Source organism: Sinocyclocheilus rhinocerous, unplaced genomic scaffold, assembly GCF_001515625.1.
Source record: "Sinocyclocheilus rhinocerous isolate Xijiao unplaced genomic scaffold, SAMN03320098_v1.1 scaffold38, whole genome shotgun sequence".
Classification (NCBI taxonomy): domain Eukaryota; kingdom Metazoa; phylum Chordata; class Actinopteri; order Cypriniformes; family Cyprinidae; genus Sinocyclocheilus; species Sinocyclocheilus rhinocerous.
The window spans coordinates 387,757-408,442 of NW_015666482.1; the positions used below are offsets into that span (position 1 = coordinate 387,757).

General features: G+C 35.4%; 3 protein-coding genes across 4 annotated transcripts in view; 1 reads left to right on the forward strand and 2 right to left on the reverse strand.

Annotated features, from left to right (window-relative positions):
• LOC107732292 (MORC family CW-type zinc finger protein 2A-like) overlaps positions 1–3,223 on the reverse strand; it is a 20,509-nt gene extending 17,286 nt beyond the window's left edge. The window contains exons 1-7 of the mRNA XM_016543569.1: positions 3,153–3,223; positions 2,995–3,029; positions 2,808–2,876; positions 2,608–2,698; positions 2,402–2,510; positions 2,156–2,315; positions 1,955–2,066 (exon numbers count right to left, since the gene is read on the reverse strand). Coding sequence (XP_016399055.1) covers positions 1,955–2,066; positions 2,156–2,315; positions 2,402–2,510; positions 2,608–2,698; positions 2,808–2,817 — 482 coding nt within the window. The 5' untranslated portion in view covers positions 2,818–2,876; positions 2,995–3,029; positions 3,153–3,223. The remainder of the gene's footprint in view (positions 1–1,954; positions 2,067–2,155; positions 2,316–2,401; positions 2,511–2,607; positions 2,699–2,807; positions 2,877–2,994; positions 3,030–3,152) is intronic.
• A 3,912-nt stretch (positions 3,224–7,135) lies between these two features.
• LOC107732276 (transmembrane protein 248) lies at positions 7,136–10,998 on the reverse strand. Its single transcript, XM_016543549.1, has 7 exons — positions 10,884–10,998; positions 10,033–10,216; positions 9,722–9,956; positions 8,445–8,589; positions 8,219–8,369; positions 7,356–7,490; positions 7,136–7,157 (listed from the first exon to the last, which is right to left on the reverse strand). Exons 2-7 carry the CDS (start codon positions 10,189–10,191, stop codon positions 7,137–7,139), a joined length of 846 nt encoding a protein of 281 aa, XP_016399035.1. The 5' UTR covers positions 10,192–10,216; positions 10,884–10,998; the 3' UTR covers position 7,136.
• Positions 10,999–11,610: 612 nt separating this feature from the next.
• Positions 11,611–20,686, forward strand: part of thoc5 (THO complex 5) — a 24,320-nt gene continuing 15,244 nt past the window's right edge. Inside the window, exons 1-14 of one of the 2 annotated variants that reach the window (XM_016543581.1) lie at positions 11,611–11,724; positions 12,535–12,632; positions 13,962–14,105; positions 14,185–14,298; positions 14,678–14,775; positions 15,089–15,235; positions 15,316–15,430; positions 16,397–16,529; positions 16,623–16,700; positions 16,782–16,825; positions 16,913–17,012; positions 17,573–17,681; positions 17,774–17,875; positions 19,745–19,841. In XM_016543581.1, coding sequence (XP_016399067.1) covers positions 12,537–12,632; positions 13,962–14,105; positions 14,185–14,298; positions 14,678–14,775; positions 15,089–15,235; positions 15,316–15,430; positions 16,397–16,529; positions 16,623–16,700; positions 16,782–16,825; positions 16,913–17,012; positions 17,573–17,681; positions 17,774–17,875; positions 19,745–19,841 — 1,377 coding nt within the window. In that variant the 5' untranslated portion in view covers positions 11,611–11,724; positions 12,535–12,536. The remainder of the gene's footprint in view (positions 11,725–12,534; positions 12,633–13,961; positions 14,106–14,184; positions 14,299–14,677; positions 14,776–15,088; positions 15,236–15,315; positions 15,431–16,396; positions 16,530–16,622; positions 16,701–16,781; positions 16,826–16,912; positions 17,013–17,572; positions 17,682–17,773; positions 17,876–19,744; positions 19,842–20,686) is intronic. The other variant, XM_016543583.1, reaches the window with a different exon arrangement.

The following is a 20,686-nucleotide window of genomic DNA, read 5'->3' on the forward strand; positions in this document are numbered from 1 at the left end:
TAAAGTGTGTTAAACTGAGCTGACGTGTGTATTAGGAGGTCGACCGATTGATCGGTCCGTCGATTAATCGGCCGATTTTTGGCATTTTTAAAATTAATCGGCATCGGCCGATTGTGCTGCAAATTAGGCCGATTTATAGGTAGGCGCATCTGCGGGCAGCTAAGTGTTGTTGTGGAACACCGGAGAATCTCTCTCTGGCTGCGTGACGAGAGACGGAGCAACTCACACTCTGCAGCCGCTTCTTGTTCACACACAGCTTCAGCTAATGATGGCAGGGCAAAACAGACCGTTTCGAAAGCGTAATTACGTTTTACCCTATTAGAATAGATGCCAGAAAGTTATCATATTCATAAGTGCAACAATCATTTGCATGTGAAAGTAGAAATACATGCAATTCAGACGAAATTTCTGGGCTGATTATAACGTGCACGTTAACTTTCCTTGTGAAATGTGTGTGTAGGTTTGACAATAGAAAAAAGAAAATTGGCCAAACATATCGGCCAAAAAAAAATCGGCATCGTATATCGGCCATCGGCTGCCCTGATTTCTAAATATCGACCAGTGAAAAACCCATATCGGTCGACCTCTAATGAAAACCCAGTCCAGAGCATTCAGAACCTCAGACTGGGCAGGAGGTTCACCTTCCAACAGGACAACAACGCTAAGCACGCAGCAAGAGTGGCTTATAGACAACTCTGTGAATGTCCTTGAGTGGCCCAGCCAGAGCCTGGGATTGAACCCAGTCAAATATTTCTGGAGAAACCTGAAATTGTGCGTCTGCCCCCAACCAACCTGACAGAGCTTGAGAGGTGAAGAGGTGAGGAGAAGAATGGCAGATAATTGCCAAATGATGATGATCAAAGCTTGTTGCATCATACCCCAAAAACAAAGTCAACAAAGCTTCAACAAAGTATTGAGCATTACATATTACTTATGTACATGTGATTTTTCTTTTTTTTAATACATTTGCAAAGATTTCAAAAACTTCTTTCATGTTGTCATCATGGGGTATTGTTTATAGAATTTTGAGGAAAATAATTAATTGAATCCATTTTGGAATAAGGCTAACATAACAAAATGTGGAAAAAGTGAAGCGCTGTGAATATTTTCCGGATGCACTGTACATTACTAAAGAACATCATTACTGACTTCAGTCTAGCGCGAGTATTATGCTCTTTAAAAAAACACCTGTTATAATAAGTGAAGCTATTTACACTGTATAATGAATAAATCTCTTACCACTTATTTACACTGCACACGTCTACGGTGCGTTACGGTCCGACACGGCCTCCGGAGCTGATTGTGGCCACTCTAGTCAATGCTTGTGTTTATACCAGCTGTGCTGTGGCACGTTTTTCTGAAGCGTCCCATTAGCGGCTCTCTGCACTACATCACTGAAGATAGGCGCCTAGTCTATTTTTGACGGATTATAATAATAATATTAATCGTCTTGCTATCGTCTATCGGCACAACCCTAAAGCTTAAAGGCAGGTCAGTTAACAGCACACTGGTTTAAATTTGTAATTAAGACATGGTGGATGTTTATCTTTCCAATGTGTATATCATAATGTATTCTCTTGAAAATTCTTTAGTGTCAAATGTGTGTTGAATGTAAACTCCTCTTAGAAATTTTACCATTCAATGTGAATTTATCTGAGAATATTCTTAAATAAGGAAATCTATTCAGTGATGGGTCCATGCCTACTGTATGTCATCATCCAAAATCCCATTTGTGGCACAGCAAAGTGTCATGAATCAACTCTAAGACTGACACTTAAGATTTAGTCCTACACTTCGCTTAAATTACAACTGAGATGCTTGATAAATAACTTTTAAGCGCAGCTTTGAGCAAAGAATTTTTTTTTACACTTAAGTCAATACTTAGCAGTGTTTTTGAGAGTAATTCTTAGAGGCTTGATAAATACGGGCCCAGATCATTTGCGGGTTAACTCACACTCCCTCTACAGGCGTCCCAGCCATCTGAATGTCCTGGTGGTCTGTCTCCACATCCAACTCCGGCTCTCGGTTATCCATCAACTTCAAGTTATAAACTACAACCAGCGTACCTACAAACACACAGTACTCAGATTTAACATCCTCATCCAAGACACAATCTAATGGATTTCATTTTTGACAGACTGCTGTAAAAACCAACCACTGGGTCCTTCGATCTTCTTGAACTGGCGGAATAGCTGCTCTTCATTCTTAAAAGGTGAATACTTAAAGATGAGTTCAGTCTCAGTAGCGTACTTCTCTGTGTCTTGAGTCAGAGGTTGCTGGGTCTTCGCATCCCAACTGGGTAATGGGACAATCACCTTCGAGAACAGGCCAAAAACTCTCAGAAGTCTGCTTTTCGTTCAGAATGAGTGGTTGTATATGATGCCTGAAATCAACGTCTTACCTCGTCCAGACCCTCTTCTTCATGAAACGTTCGCGACAAAAACAAACACGTTAATTTGTCATCTTTTTTGGTGAAAAGAATGAAGTCCTTCCCAATACGCATGGAACCCCTAAAAAAGACCAGGATGTTTATGTATAAAAAAAAACAACTAAATATCAAGTTACGTGCAGTTTATTGGTTTGTGAGAAAAGTGTCATAATACTTACGACTTTAATCCGTTTCCATACTGGCCAATGTGAGTGGACTCTGGGAATCGTTTGCTTGATTTGCCGAACTGGATGACATGTGTGGCTTCGCCTATTCAAAACATTTCTACTGTCATCACTGTGTCATGTATGAGATGTTGTTGAGTGGAAATGCATGCATTTTGTGGTATGAATGGTTCAGTTTTCTTTGCTTTACTCACTGGGGTCCATTCCAGTGCCATCGTCAAGAAAACACAGAATAAACCCGCCTCTCAGATCTGGTCTCTTCTCTGATTGGCCATAACAAATGAATATTAACATATATTAGGGGTCAATTTATTTAGTTACAATACATATTTTTGCTAGTGTTGAAATGTATGACTGTAACATAAAACTATTGTATCCAACCTGTGTAGATGTCTATCCGTGTGGCATTTGCGTCTCTGTAGACGAGAAATGGAGTGAATGTTCACTTTAATGGTGCAAATCATTTCAATGATTCCTCAGTATGATTTAGTGTGTCAGTAATACTTAATAATTACTGATGGAAAAAACAGTGTTAGTACCTTGAGTTGTCCACGAGTTCGGCCAATGCTCCAAAAAGAAACTCGTGGGTTGTCCTGTCGGCAACAAAAATAATTAGTCAACAACAACAACAAAAAAAAGTGATCGTTTTCATCGCCCTGTGTTACTTTTGTAGTTTACGGGTGAGCGCAGAACAAGAGGCAACCTTCCAGTCTCTCTCGTGAAACTAACACGGAAGTGGCTTAAACTGTAATTCGTCAACTGGCTGCAAAAGGGAGTCAATCCCATAGACTCCCCATGTTAAAATGCCCAACTTTACAGCAGAAAAAAACATGTTTACAGCCTGGTTCAAAAAATGATTTTGGTCTATATAGCTAATTTTGCCCTTCATGACAACTGTGAGGGGGGTGAATTTTTTTTATAAGTCATCCGTTTAAATTATATTAAGTACAGTCTATGGCGCAGAAGTATGCGACAAAGTTGAGTTGTTACACAAGAACAATTCAGCATAATTAAAACATTGTCACGAATGTACAACCAAAACAACATCCACATTCAAAACTGCTCTTTGGTGTTCAATTCACAAACACATTTACACTGTCTGCCCTCCCACTCCCAGCGCATCAAAAATTGAGCTCTGCATCGCCAAATGTCAATCGTGCCACAGCATTTCATTAAAAAGGAATGACTTCCTTGTCATGTTATCGCTGCAAACTGCTCTGTAGAAAGTAGAAGCAGGATCTCACGGACTGTTCACCGACCATCAATGGATGTTGACATAAAAATGGCCGCTTTTGAGAATCACAAGTTCCACTCTGATTGGCTGACTGCTATGCAAGTTTTAGCAGTCAGGGTGTACCAAGTTCATCAATCAAAAAAAGATAAATCTTTCAAATTTGTAACAGTCAACACTAATCTATGTGGTAAATGCTTGGCATTTATATAAGACGTAATTGTCAGATGATAAATGAAAATTTTTACACTAACTTATGCTCAAGAACACATAATATTCTGCGATCCCACAGCCGCATAATCTAAAGACTTAAAATCAAGCACACAGTCTCAAAAATACCAAAGGAATCCTTCCCAGAGTCCTCATGGTAGCCTGTTTCAGGACGTTTCTCTTTCAGGAATGGTTGTACTGAGCTCCATTATGAAAAAACCATGACAGTTTTATTTATAAAACGGATGGTTCCGGTCCTTGATTCTGATTGGTTGACAACACCTAGAAAACAAGAAACAAACATGTCAGTACAATCCATCCATAGATCCATGGCAAAACTGTAGTATACCACCTGTTGACCAACTCCTTGGAAAATGTAATATTAACATACAGCTTACTGTGATTTATACTTTTTATAAATAGTAAGTGACAACAGTAGGTAATACGCAACAGTACAAACGTTTCAAGCAGTAGTATGCTACGTTACGGCTATGATGATCACATGTGGCATCAAGCCACATTTTTGGGAAAAATTTGAATTTTTAATTCAATTTTGAGTAAAAAATTCTCTTTACTTGAGGGTGTCAAATTAATAAGTCAAAATAGAGATAGTAAAAAAATTTTTAAATTACTTCCAATGCATTCAAGTGCAATGCATTGTGGAGATCCATACAGTGTGTTATGTTGTATACTGCATTTTGGCAAATGTATTTGAATACTGTGCCTAGTATACATACTACATATCACAGAAACTGTAAAGTAGTATGTTATATCAAGAATAGCCTCAAATTGAACAGAGAAAAACTCAGTATTCGAAACCTTATGAAACTACAACATTTGCCATTCTGTGTGCTTTTCTATCTCTTGTCATATTAAACATTTAGTCACTGTAAATTGTGTGGCTTTTTAATATATTTTCTTATTGTAGGCATGCATGATGCATTCGTTGAACATTTACAGACTTCTGCCTTTTAAAATGATAATGCATGTTTTCTTTTTCTGGGCTAAATAATGAATTATACAGGTGAGCTCATAAATGGGCTGTCTCTGAGGGACATTTTACTGTCCGTCCTTGAAGTGACTAAATTCACACAGAAACACACGCCAGGCCAGCCCAGCCCATGCTGCAAGGCCCTTAAGATCCATGCAACAGCAGAGACTGGTGATCTGCTAACACTTTCATTCACTAAACGCTCAAATTAGCATCTAGGCTGTCGAATGTAACTCCAGACTCATGCAATAAAGCATGCACAGGAGCACTGGACAAATAACTGCGGCCTGCCCATAAACAACCGTCCACATTTACAAAACCAGCAGCCTTTGTACAGTAACACAAGCAATAATGTGATTTCAATAATGCAAACCATTTAACCATTCCGCGACCTCCGTTTGATTTTATCCAAAGGTTTCTGCCTGTTGCATGAGGAAAACTACCAAACAGAACGTGTTTATTCCTTTTTCGTTCATAGAAAATAGATGCAAGGCCTCGAATCGCTCCAGCAGATTTTTCCCTCGAACAACACGCACAAGCAACGAGACAGCATGCCCCGCCCTCCTCGCCGCGCTCAGCCAATCGCGTTGCCCGCTGCGTCATTACACGCGTCTGATTAGTTGAAGTCGCCGTCGTTTAACGTAAAGCAGGAAGTAAGTTTGCTGGTCCATGAAGGAATGTGGCGTGGAGAAACGCGGGGAGGCAATCGTGCTAAAGCACAAAACGACTAATCTCTAAGCTGACCTGCCGCTATTGGTTTTTAAAAACATATAAAAGGTAATAATGATACGACAACATTTATGTAATATAAAACCATGAGGTCGCGTTTTGTCATTTAAGTTGATTTACTAGTACATATAGTTTTGTGGTTTAAATTGTACAGTCTCTGGTAAAAGTGAATACACTGACGATGAAAGCTGTATGTAATGGACGAAGGGGACAAAATGTCTGCCGTCTCTTCTGAACATAAAAGCTGTTGGATCTCTTCAAACAGATACCATTCACTGATTTCGAAGTGTTGTAATGTTTTTATACTACAACTGAAATTGGTGAGAAATCACACCTGTTTGTGTGAATAGACTGAAAGGCGCAAAGAAAAAAATGTGTTGGTAGCGGCCCGCACTTTTTAGCCAATAAGAAAACACTGGCTGCTTTTTACATGTTCGGATTGGCTGATGTTTTTCTGGGGGCGGGGTTTGAAGAATGTGTTGTAGATTGAATTGGGGGGAGGGTATTCAGTAATATTAATATGATATTTCTATTAAAATTAAGTTTCGAAGAATAAAATGGGTAACGATAACATTTAAAGGTGTAATTTTAAACATTTAATAGGCTTAATCAAAAATTATTAATCTTTTATTAATTTAGAATTGAATGTAAACACACAAGGCCAATGTAATACATTAGATATTTAGGTAAATTGTTTGTGTGAAATGATTCAAGATGAAGTTTATGCTGTCTTTGCTTTATTAACTTAAAGATCTATCCACCAATTCCTGACTGATGATTGGTCGTTGTGATAAAAAGTGGTTTTTGTGAATTGTCAAAAGGTAAGCGTGTTTTGTGTGGAGTTTTTGTACGTGAATTAAAAGACCAGAACACTGAACGCACCACCACTGAATAATGTCCAGACACCTTTACTGCACAATGGAATATTTTAATACATTTTGTTTTTAGAAAAAATAAATGTGCAATGAATTAATGTATTTAAATCAAATTCATATTCAAGATATTCATTCATGTGACATCAAGATAAGGCTTTCAATCATCTAACTTACTCTTGGAGTATAGTTATATTATAACCACCAATCTCAGGTTATGTTGCGATTGTTAACACTTACAAATCATAGCATAGTGCTGCAACCAAACATGAAATAAAGTCACATTTAGATGAGATCTATTCTGAATGAATTGCATGCAGCCTGCATAACTGGTTGCAATTTTTTAGCTCCACAAGACAAACATGTTGGGAATGGACAATTACTGTTGAATACCCAAATGCTAATTTCTTTCAGTAGCAGATGTCTTCATGCGTTCTGATGGTACGAGGTGCCAGTTCACTCTCAAACGTGGACGTTCTGCAGATTTTTCTCATTGGCTCAGCAGCGATTCCTATGAATTATTTCAATTGTTTAAATGCTTTTAAAACAAACTGTATAATAAAACTCAAAACATGCTAATTCACACAAACTTGCATGCATTCTCAAGAAAAAATGCAAATCAAATAGAGCACTATATACTAAGTATTAGAGAGCTCTTTAGTAAATCAGAGTACATTGGTAAGCTCTACAGTTCAATCTATAGTACTACCTTTTGAAGGTCATTCCCCTGGAAAGAACGTGGCGAATGTGAAGAAAAAGTTCCACAGAGACTCATGAGGACACAGATAACCAGCAGCGCAACACTAACCAGCAACAGGTGATACCTGCACAAGGCTTTTTCATCCTAGTCAAGCAATGCAGAAGTGGAGAGGTTAGCTACATGTTGCTCATACGATGATGGTTCACAATTTACATTGTTATTGAACTTGATTGATCTAAATAGTGACACTGTAGAGCTGCTTTGCAGTTGAAATTGAATTTGTTGCATAGTTATTGAATGAATTTTTGATTAACACTGTTATTTTCCTGTTTATTAATGTGAAGCTGCTTTGAAACAATCTTTACACTCTTTAAAATACAGGTTCCAGAGGGGTATGCCATAGAAGAACCATTTTTTGGTTCTCTGAAGAACCTTTCGGTGAACAGTTCTTAAAAGAACCAATTTTTCTTAGTGTGAAAATGTTCCTCACACGTTTTCCATAGAACATTTCTATTCCACAAAAGGTTTAAAACGTTCTTCACACTTTGAAAAAAAAAAAAGGTTCTTTTCAAAACTGTTCACTGAAAGGTTCTTTGAGAAATGATTCTTCTTTGGCGTCGCTGTGAAAACCCTTATTTGGAATCTTTATTTTTAAGATCGGCTCCTCATGGAACCATTAATTCCAAAAAAACAGCTTTATTTTAAGAGTGTATTGTATACATCGCTATATAAATAAATGTGACTTGAGCTCCACATAAAGATATGTAGAATTTGAATCCCCATCATTCATTGTTTTACACATCCCCTGCCCTTAACAGGTTCGATAATGAACTAGCTGATTCTATCTGAATGAATGCATTGTGTGTTTCTACCTTAGTGAGCAGGACTGTCAGGTGTGGATCTGGTGTGAACTCCAGACTGAAGCAGTGTGGAGAATTGTGCTTGTATGCTTCTACAGCAACAGCCCTGACAAGTGAAGCGCTCTTGTCTTCGTTCTCTGTGACTGGGCATTCTGGAGGAGACCTGAAATATCAGTGAATTAGCTTGCAGGATGTTTATGTCACTCAAAAATGGGTTGTGTATGTAAAAGCTTCTCACGGCGTTAGAGGGAGAACATGGGTCAGGGCAGTGAAATGAAGACAGGTCAGGGGTCGACTGCTCTGCGTGCCAGCAGGAGTTTGGCTGTCGGTAATATCAGTGTGCAGGAGCAGAGATATATTGACGGATGCTTTCGCTGCAGCCCCTGAGACAGATTATGTTGACGTTAGTAGAAAGCAATATCAGGACACCAGCCAAAAGAACTTCATTCCTTTTGTTCAATACATTTTCATTTCTCCTTTCCATCACATATAATATATTATAGTACATATAGAATCTTACATACAGTCACATTTAAAGAAAGAAATAAACTTTATCACAAATAAAGTGAATAAATGTGAACTGCACTACCATGGTTATAATTAATTATAATGAGGTTATAATTAATAAGGTGTCTGAGCTTGACCAGAACATATTTCTGAAAGTTTGATATATGTGATATATTGATATTTGTGTGTGTGTGTGTGTATGTATATATGTGTATGTATGTATATATGTGTATGTATGTATGTGTATGTATGTATATGTGTGTATGTATGTGTATGTATATATGTGTGTATATATGTGTATATATATATATATATATATATATGTATATGTGTGTATATATATGTATGTATATATGTATATATATATATATGAGAGGAGTTCAGATGCAAAAACCTCACTGTGCTGTCAGAAATTTTCTTCTAAAATTATAATTTTTATCAGGCTCCTACGTGTAGGTTCAGTAATTTCATATTAATGGCAATGAATATTGAATAGGTTACATATTGAACAGTGAAATAACTGAACATAAACATAGGAGCCAGAGAAAAATGATAATTTTAGAAGAAAATTTCAGATGGCACTTAGAGGCTTTTGCATCTGAATATATATATATATATATATATTATAAATAGAAATATTACATAAGAATCTTGCCTTAGTAACTAACTGAAACAAGTTTCCACTGAAGCAAATTCACTTAGTACTTTGAAATAAGACAAAACAGAAATATATGAATATATGAAAAATGTAAACTAAATAAAAATTAGAAATGTTGTCTTTTCAGCTAAATTAAGTAGAAGCACTAAAATTACTAACTGGAAATAAATAAAACCTAAAACTAAAATTAAAATGAATTAAACCTAAATAGTAATATTTATATAGTTATAAATAATATACTTATAAAAAACACTAATTAAAAAAAAAAGTAAAACTGAAAATATAAAAATAAAGGCTAAGTCAAAATAGTAATAATAAATAATACTAAAATAACAGTCTCATGCACAAACCTTTCATGCCCATCTGGCTGCCCAACATAGTGGCACTAATGGCAGTATTATCTGGGACGTCCCCTGTAAACGCCAGCGGCACCAGTAAGGAAACATGAGCGCTGCTCGTGGAAATATTTGCCCTATCTGAATGCTCCACCATTCGGGGAGAGTCTTCCTCCAGCGGTGCATCTGTGTCGTTCAGATGTGTGCAGAACTTAAAACCAGCGATAGAACCCAGAACCCGGTTCCAGTCCTAGAAAACAAGCATATGAGTTAGTCTATAAATAACTGCAAAATCCAAGAATTATAGCAGTGATCCTCATACTCACTACACTTATGTCAGGGTTCTTGATGTCGTGATTCTGAGAGTAAAGTCCAATGCAGACGAAAGTTATGGAGAGGATTAGCAGACTGAGGAAGAACACAACCACAGGAGGGTGTCGAGATACCTGAGCTCTCAGGTTAGACACAGGCCTCCACTGACCCATAATGCACCAGGAGTAAAGACACCACCTGAGAGGTTTAAACCATGCCAAATATGTAATGCCTATATTTAGAATGGAATACTACCTTAATACTTAAAAGAATAGCTCTTCCAAAAATGGAAATGTTCAGCAAATTTTATATAAAAAAGTGAAACAATAGGTATAATTCCATTTTATAGTGCCTAGGGTTTAAAAAAGTAGGATAAGCTACATTATATTACATTATGTAATAGCGCTGAATGTTTGTTTGGTTAATATCTTGGTGATAAATGTTTTGTTTTTTTCTCCACATTTTTTATTTTTTGTAGAAATGTCTTAACTTTTAGCTGCTTGACTAAGCATTAATTAGAAATTATTCATTGTAATAATTGCTGTAAATGTAAGGTAAAATCGAGTGCTTTGCATTATGGGATTACAGTCCCATTCAGTGTGTACTCTATACATTTTAGCATATGTATTTATTTATTTTATTTTATTTTTATTTAATATGTAGTATGTAGAGTGCATCTAGTGTTATCTGGGTTCTTCATGAACGCTGAAAAATGTGCTTACCGTGCTGCATACTGTATAAAGTAATAAAAGTAGTATGTCAGAATGTTATTGAGACCCTTTCTAAACGCATAGTTGCATAAAGTATGAACAGTTCAGTCTAATTCATGCCTTGATCGTATTATAAAGTTTACCCCATTACTTACCTTTAATTGCGTTCATTTAATTAGCGCGTAGAGACGTTTCACTGACCAGGCTGAAATGTAGTTTGTCATGTAAACATTGATAGATTGCGACGCAAGCAACTTCCTCACAGGTGGATTTCCTTCAAGACAGCTTTAATTCCAAAATAAAAGTCCAGTGGCGAAGACGCACACATTACAAATCTATCTAAAATGTTAGATTTCAATCAAATCAAATAAACTATGTGTTTTGTGCAACATATCTTAAGGAGTGTAATATTAAAGTAATTAAAACAGTATTAAACGCTCTATGTATTTGTTATACATTTGTATAACATTTTTATACAGAAGGGAAAAAAACACTAGCCAAGCATTAATAAAATCAAACTGTATGAAATGCAAATTGGCTGTTTAAATTAAATTAAATGTAAAATGTGTTCCGGGTTTCTGGTACTGATTTTTATAAAGAATTCATATTTTCGCTCGCACCTTCATGTCGTATTGAGAGATCTTTGGTAATTAAAACAGTATTAAACGTTCTATGTATTTGTTATACATTTGTATAACATTTTTATACAGAAGGGAAAAAAAACACTAGCCAAGCATTAATACAATCAAACTGTATGAAATGCAAATTGGCTGTTTAAATTAAATTAAATGTAAAATGTGTTCCGGGTTTCTGGTACTGATTTTTATAAAGAATTCATATTTTCGCTCGCACCTTCATGTCGTATTGAGAGATCTTTTATTATGTAAAGCGGAAAGCGGAAGTGCTGTCCGTTGTTTCCTCCTGCAGTCTGCCGTGCTCACTCCTAATGATTCAATTCATATTCAGATACTTAAATTGGATAAAAGCTGTTGAAAGGTGAGATTTTATACTTTCATGTTTGTCGGTGCGTCTTGTTTAAACCCAACATGATGCATATCGCGCGTTTAAATCACCCTACCGTTACTTTAACGAGAAGCTAACCTGATGGCACAGTTTACTGTACTGTGAATATATAATTTACTAAACTAATATTTCATTAAGAATCTTACAGTCTGTATTTTATATTTAAAACACATTTGACTTCTTACTCAAGGCAGATAAGTGTTATTTTTAGCATTGTTTATATGCTTGTATGCTATTAATATTTTGCATTACCTTTTACTTTCTATATTTTCATTTGAAAAAGTTTTAATTTTGACGTTTTTATTAGTTTTTCTATTTAGCTTTAAATTATATTATTTAATAAAAAATAGTTAACATATGTAAATAGTCTGTGTGTTAAATAATGAGTCATTTAGAAACGAATTCTTCATTTTCCTTTCTTGTTCATAAAATATCATGATAGTAATCTATGTTTTGACGTTTTTATTAGTTTTTTAAACATTTCTATTTAGCTTTAAGGTGTATTTATTAAAAAAGTGAACTTAAAACATATTCTGTGGGAAAATAATGAGTAACTTAGAAATGAACTCTTCATTTTCCCTTCTTGTTTATAAAATATTATGATAGTAATATATGACAGCTTTTTTTCCCAAGAGAGAAAGGTTTCTGTTTGGAGGCGACTGGAGACTGTTAAAAATACAATGAAACAAATCCATATAGACAACTGACAAATTGTCACAATATAATTTTAAATCAGGGCTTGTGATTTGATTTATGATCATTCTGATTTCTTTCATTTTTCAGTCATGTCCTCCGACGCTGTGAAGAAGAGAAAGCCGAAGGTCATCCGAAATGAAGAGGGAACTCCAGAGACCAAGCGAGGTCGAGCAGAAGGCGAGCAGGTGAGCAGCTCTGATCCGAAACGCACTGAAGAGCTAAAACCGCTTGTGTCAGTGCTGTTTGTGATGTGATTGTAGCAGAGCAGTCCATTAACCCTCAGTCATTCTCCTTTTCTAATAACTCTGATGTCCGTGTGCAGCTGAGTGCAGTCAGTTCACATGTCAAGTTCAGGAAGGTCAGGTTGAGGCAGATGCAGGTACATGCAGGCTTCAGATGTCTTTCTTTCATGAGCTGTGTTCAGATGAGTTTCAGAGAGCACATATGTTGATGTGAGACTCGTGTGGCGTGTGTACGTTGGTCACGTATCCAGCCGGACCTCATCTTATCGGACAGAGGAAGCTGATTACAGCAAAGAATCAGGTTCCCGTGAGATATCTCTCTCTCTCTCTCTCTCTCTGACAGCTGAAGGGTCCAAAATGAACACTTATCAAGCAAGCAATACGAATAAAAATCGCAATTTAGCCATTTTACTTACAAATTGCAAGGGATAATGTAGAATATAAAAAGGATATTCTGCTTGAAAGATAAAAAGAATAATACTCATAAAAATAATTCTGAACTCCATGTGATAACACGTTTTAGACATTCAGCCACCATATAAAAATATGAAGAGTTAATTGTTAAAAAAATAATAAAGTTAATTGTAATAAATAATTGTAACTATTGATTTATAGCATGATTGTCATTATTGTTATACTTGTATAGTTTAGCATCATTCTAACAAAAATACTTATGTTTTAAATGTGTAATATTGACTTATAATGTTGATTTATGTAATATACTATATAAGATATAGTAAGTAACAATAATAATATAATTGTTATAAATAATTTTAACATGTAATATTGCTTTATATTAATAACAAAAATTATATAGTTAAATTAAAAATGGTCAAAAGGCAATATGTTGTTTAGTGTAATTGTAACAAATAATAATAATTAATATTATTATTAATAATAATGGCAATAATAATAATTGTTATTATTACAAGTGTTTTTAAATATCATTTATATAAAATGTAATAATAATGATAATTATTATTGTTATAAATTTTTTTGCTGTGATCACAATCAAGTATTCCAGAGAGCTGTGTAATTTAACGTCAGTTAAAATAATTTTGGATCCCATTAAATCATAAATAAATACAATTTTGGACTTCCTGCTCAGCTGTCGACACGTTTTCTGTTGCACTTTTGGGTGAGGAGGGTCACATCGCACAGTTTTGTAGTCTCATCCCATAAGAAAGTATTGTTATTGGGTTGTTAGCTCACAGCTGTTAGGCAGGGCTGTGTGTGTGTGTTGTCTGGTCACTCAGTGTGTGTGTTCCTCAGGATGTCCTTGTGTATCATGAGGAGGTGGAGTTGGAGGGCAGGGACCCGCAGCAGGACTACTTGCTGTATAAGGACACGTGTGCCGCTCTGGCCAAACTGATGGCAGAAATACAGGAGCTGAAATCCAGTGGCGCCAAAGTCGGAGTGAGTTTCACATTTGCAGTGTGTCAAAAAATGGAAGTGAATGAATGAATGAAGCTGACATTTGCTTTATGCGTCCTAGAGTGTAGAGATGGAGGAGAGACGCAGACAGTGCAGCGTTCATTTCATCACCCTGAAGAAACTCAACCGCCTGGCGCACATGCGACTGAAGAAAGGCAGAGATCAGACACATGAGGTAAACACACAAGTTCTGAATGGATTATTATTTTTTTTTTTTTTGCTATTTCAGTTAGTTGTTGTCATTTTAATACTTCAACTTATTTCAGTTATTTGCCAAGGGATCATTGCTAATTTTCTTTGTTTTAAGTTTTTCATATAATAATTAGATTTTTATCTCAGCTTTATTTCAGTTAACTATTAAGTTAAAACAATTAAAACTATTTTAGTTTTACTAGTTAACAATAACAACACTTGACAATTTTGCATATGCAAATTTGTATTCCGTGCCTTGTATACGTGCAATGCCTAGTGCTTTAGTTTAATTTGTATCCGGATTTATTTTTAACATGCTTGGTAAATTATTGTTTTAACAAACAATAATCCTCTGTCCGCAGGCGAAGCAGCGAGTGGATGTTCTTCATTTGCAGCTGCAGAATCTGTTGTATGAGGTCATGCACCTGCAGAAAGAGATCAACAAATGTCTCGAGTTCAAGTGAGTTTTACAGTGCATTTCCAAGCCTTGAAATGTCATGGAAATGGACATTTCTAGAGTGAATAAATATTTTTTCTAATCGGGCTCAGCTCTAAAAAATGTTTAATATTTGGGCAGTATGCAATTATTTATTAACTAATGCATTCAATCATTTATTGGAATAAAAAAAAAACACAATAAAAATTAATTAATTAATTAATCCATCTATTCATTCATTAATTTATTGTAGTTTTATTTTTAAAAAAAAACAAAAAAACTTTAAGATATTTAATCTGCTAGAATATTATTGCATTATTATTGTTCTTTGTTTCAGGTCTCAGCATGAGGAGATCGAGTTGGTCAGTGAAGAGGAGTTTTTTCAGGAGGCTCCGGCCGAGATTTCACGGCCTCACGTCACTCGTGATGACCACCACCAGCTCACACTCGCCCGCCTGGACTGGGAACTGGAGCAGAGGAAGAGGTAACACCCGACCCTCCATAAACCTCTAATAGCTCTAAATCCTGACCAATTGATAAGATGTTGTTGTCCCATGAATGCAGGTTGGCGGAGCAGTATAAGATGTCTCTGGCTAGAAAGGAGAAGATCCATAAAGCCATTGAGCAGAAGAGAGAATATCTCAGCAGCCTTCAACCTGGACTGCAAAACATCATGCAGGTGAAACCCTAGTTTGGCATATATATACAATACCAGTAAAAAGTTTGGAATGTTTAAGATTTTTTAAATGTTTTTGAAAGTCTCTAATGCTCACCAAGGCTGCATTTATTTGAATAAAAATAATGTAAAAACAGTAATATTTTTAAATATTATTGCTGTTTAAAATAACTGTTTTCTATTTACATATATAATAAAATGTAATTTATTCCCGTGATGCAAAGCTGAATTTTCAGCATCATTACTCCAGTCTTCAGTGTCACATGATCCTTCAGAAATCATTCTGATATGCTGATTTGCTGCTCAAGAAATATCTTATTCATTTTGAAAATAGTTGTGCTGCATAATATGTTTGTGGAAGCTGTGATACACTGCCAATTAAAAGTTTGTATGTAACATAAAAATTTTTTTATAATAATATTTTTATTCAGCAAGGATGCATTAAATTGATCAAAAGTGACAGTAAAGACATTTATAACGTTACAGAATCTTTTTAGTAAATGCTGCTCTTTTGAACTTTCTATTTATTGATGAATCCTGAAAAAATGTATCACAGTTTAGAAAAAATATTGAGCAGCCAAAACCATTTTCAACATTGTTTATTATCAGAAATGTTTCTTGAGCAGCAAATCAGCATATTAGAACGATTTCTGAAGGATCATGTGACACTGAAGACTGGAGTAATGATGCTGAAAATTCAGCTTTCATTTCAGGAGTAAATTACATTATAATATATATTCCTAATAAAAAACAATTCTTTTAATTTGTAATAATATTTCACAATATTACTGTTTTTACTGTATTAAAAATAATAATAATAATGCAGCCTTGGTGAGCAGAAAGTACTTATTTCATAAACATAAAAATCTTAATTATTACAATCTTTTGACCTGTAGTGTGAGTCACATTTCACAGCCTAGTTGGACAGGAAGAGACTGACTGACGTATTTTTCTCTCTCCTTCTCATAGGCTTCTCTCCCAGTGCAGGAGTGTCTGTCGATGCCGTTCGAGCAAATGCAGAAGCAGGCAGAGGTCGCCCGTCACCTGCCGCCCCCTCTGTACGTGCTGTTGGTCCAGGCGGCTGCGTACGGACAGGCTTGCGGTAAGACTCACATCTTCACTTTCAGCGGCGCCTGTAAGACCTTGCGTTTCTGATGAATCCTGTTTTATGAGATCACGCAATTATGCGTTTCAGACAAAACCCTGTCTGCTAGCATCAGCGGAGACGTGGATGAGGCCAAAGCTCTCTCCAGACCGCCGGAGGACTCGCAAGGTACCTCTGTGTGTCTGCTTTAAGAGTTGGAGGTGTGTGTGTGATCAGTGGGGTCTTACATTTCATGTGTTTTTGTCTCAGATGATGAAAGTGATTCAGACGCTGAAGAAGAGCAGCAGAACACGGTCCGACTTGACTTTTATCTTCTTCTCCAGTTCATTATCTTGTAGTTTGTGTGCTAATGTACTCATTTTCGATCTCTCTCTGTTCAGAAGCGCCGGCGAGCGACTGTAGGCGTTCAACTGGATGACAAGCGTAAAGAGATGCTGAGACGCCACCCTCTCTCGCTCTGCGTGGACCTAAAGTGTAAAGGTGTGTGAAAAAATAGCTGTGAATGATGCTGAAAATTCAGCTTTGCATCACAGGAATAAATTACATTTTAAAATATATTCAAATAAGTGCTGTCAAACGATTAATCGCATCCAAAATAAAAGTTTTTGTTGACATAATATATGTATGTGTACTCTGTATATTTATGTATATATATAAATACACACACATACAGTATATATTTAGAAAATATTTACATGAATTGATATGTATATTTATATTATATATAAATATATTTAGTATACAAACATAACATATTTTTCTTAAATATATACGTAATCAGCACTATATATATATAATCGTTTGACAGCACTAATTTGAATATATTTTAAAATGTAATTTATTCCTGTGATGCAAAGCTGAATTTTCAGCATCATTACTCCAGTCTTCAGTGTCACTGATTTCTGAAGGATCATGTCTAATATGCTGATTTGCTGTTTAATTAGCTACTTTTTCCTAAGTTTCCTAAGTTTTACTAAGTTTCCTAAGTTTTACTGTAGTTAGTCATTTTTAACAGTACTAATTGTATTATCTCTCTCCAGACGGCAGCGTCCTGCATCTGTTTTTCTATTATCTCATGAATCTCAACATTCTGACTGTGAAGACCAAAGTTTCCACCACTACGGATCTGTCTGGAGCAGTCAGTGCTGGGTCAGTACAGCAGCACCAAAATCAAACCTACTTCAACTTACACAGTCAACACAGTTGTTTGTTTTCTAACACCATTTACGTGTCTGTCACAGAGAGCTGCTGAATTCAGAGAGTCTGCTGAACTGTCTTTACGCGTCTGATCACGGCCAAGAGACACCCAACCCTACCAACCGCTACCAGTTTGATAAAGTCGGGTAAGGCCGACGTCTCCCAATTCATTAGTATTAATTAGGGTTGGTAATCGAAAATCGATTCCGATTCCAGAATCGGATACTTACGGTCAGGAATCGGATACTTGTTGTCAAATTAAAATTTCGATTCCGCCTATCGGTTCCTATGCGCTTTTTTTTTCTTCATCTGTGAGGACCAGACGTAGCGATCTGCCAGGACCTTGCTCGCTAACCTAAGCGCTCAAAAGTTTGGCTACATTTGGAATCAGAAGCCAAAAAGCTAAGTATAATATCTGTGATAGCTAAACATGTTGCAAGAGAGGTGTCACCACCAACATGACAAAGCACTTTAATTTAATAGATCGTTAAAGATCGCGATTCAAACACAAGTTTATAGTTCAGATATAAACTGTGTGTACGATGTGTATGGTAGCGATTAAAATAGAGTAAATCACCTTTTGAAAGTAATTTGACACTTCAAATGCAGATTTGTCGATTACATTGTTACGCCAGTAGGTGGCGAAAAGGGGCTGTTAAAATGTATTTGTCTTTGAATCATACAAGAGATTCGTTCAAGAACGCTAATTCATCTAGTAATGAAACAAGTACATCTTGAGTGAGTCATTTAATCATTAATTCATAAATTACATGCCTGTTGTAGCCTGTTGATTTTTGTTTGTGGTATTCAGCTCCAATAAATGGTTTGCAAAAAAGAGACACAGGATAAATGTTTGATATCATTATTTAATCACATTGGAATCGAAACTGGGAATCGAAAAGAATCGGAATTGATAAGCAGAATCGGAATTGATAAAATTCAAATGATACCCAACCCTAGTATTAATATCACCAGAGATTGAGTAATACTGACATAATAAGAAGAAATTAAAGGGTTAGTTCACACAAAAATGAAAATTACCTCAAGATTTACTCACCCTTAAACCATCCTAGGTGTATATGACATTCTTATTTCAGACGAATACAATCTGAGTTATATCAAATAATGTCCAGGCTTGTAAATATGGATATTTTTCTTACGCAAACGCATCGTGTCGCTTCGGAAGGCCTTTATTAACCCCCCGGAGACGTGTGGACTTCTTTTATAATGAATGGGTGCAATTTTTTGGACTTCAAATTTTGGGCTACCATCCACTCCCATTATAAAGCATGGATTAGCCTGGACATTATTTAATATAACTCCGATTGTATTGGTCTGAAAGAAGAATGTCATATACACCTAGGATTTAGGCTTGAGGGTGAGTAAATCATGGGGTAATTTTCATTTTTGGGTGAACAACCCTTTACTAAATGATATTAGGTGACAGATTTAGTGCTTATATAATTTCTTTTTCTTTTATTTTATTTTTTTACTAGATTTGCATTATATATATAATGTATACTATATGTATATATATTTTTTTGCTTTTTAATATATTTGAAAAATATTAAATAATTGCGTATAATAATTATTAAACCATTTTTAATGTTTTTTTCTTTAAAATGTATTGGTATTATGATTGTTTTAATTTATACTACTATGAATGTGTCGGGTGAACAACCCTTTACTAAATGATATTAGGTGACAGATTTAGTGCTTATATAATTTCTTTTTCTTTTATTTTATTTTTTTACTAGATTTGCATTATATATATAATGTATACTATATGTATATATATTTTTTTGCTTTTTAATATATTTGAAAAATATTAAATAATTGCGTATAATAATTATTAAACCATTTTTAATGTTTTTTTCTTTCAAATGTATTGGTATTATGATTGTTTTAATTTATACTACTATGAATGTGTCATGAAAAATCCTTTGCTTTTGATATGGCATTAAGTAATTAAAATTTAAAAAAAATTCTAAAATAAAATGTAAATTTCTGTGCAGAATCACTACATTTGCAGATTATGTGTCAGATCTTGGACATCCGTATGTTTGGGTGCAGAAATTGGGAGGCCTGCAGTTCTCGTCTGATGGTGCACAGGTGTGTGTTGCTTTAGAAATGTTTGTTACATTTTGCAGTTTACATTTAGCTTAAAAAGGTCTTAAATTGAAGCAGAACATCTTAAATTCATAAGGTTGTGGCATTAAATGTTGTATGCACTGCAAAAATCATATATCTTCCTCAATTTTGTTTTCTATTACAAATATTTAAGCATCCTTAAATCGAGATGCGGACTCGGAGTATGCAAAATGAAGATATGAAATCTTGTTTTCTGAGAAATTAAGCAAAATTAAGTGAGTTTATGTTTAAAGCAAGAACAAATACCTGTCTGTGGTATTTTTTTTTCTAAGCTCATTTGCAGATATTTGTTCTTCTTTGAATCATAAGCATAATTTTTAGTGGTCGACCGATATATCGCCAAGGCCGATATATCGGCCGATATTTGGCATTTTTCAAATATCGGCATCGGCCGATAAGTTTTCCTGTTTGGCCGATGTGTTCGAGGCGGGACTTTTTTTTTGACGGCGCTGAGAGCGGCAGCGCCTGAACACACAGTGCTCACATTCTCCCTCTTGCTCGCCATCGTCATTAACAGTTCTGTCTAATACGGATAGAAGTCTGTCTAATAATCAGATAGAACGGTTAAACAAAAGAATTAGAATGTATACAAAGTATTATATTATTAGTAATAGAAAGGCAAACATCATAATACTTTCTCGTTTGCCGTCAGCATTCAGCAAATACGCATTTATATCATTTAAACAAATCTTTGAATGAATAATGAACATTTAATTTCACAAACCTTGCAAACTTAGTCGAATCCAGTTGTGAGATCTTGTGATGTGTGCATGTGTATCCTGCATGATCGCGTGTTCTCTGCGTGA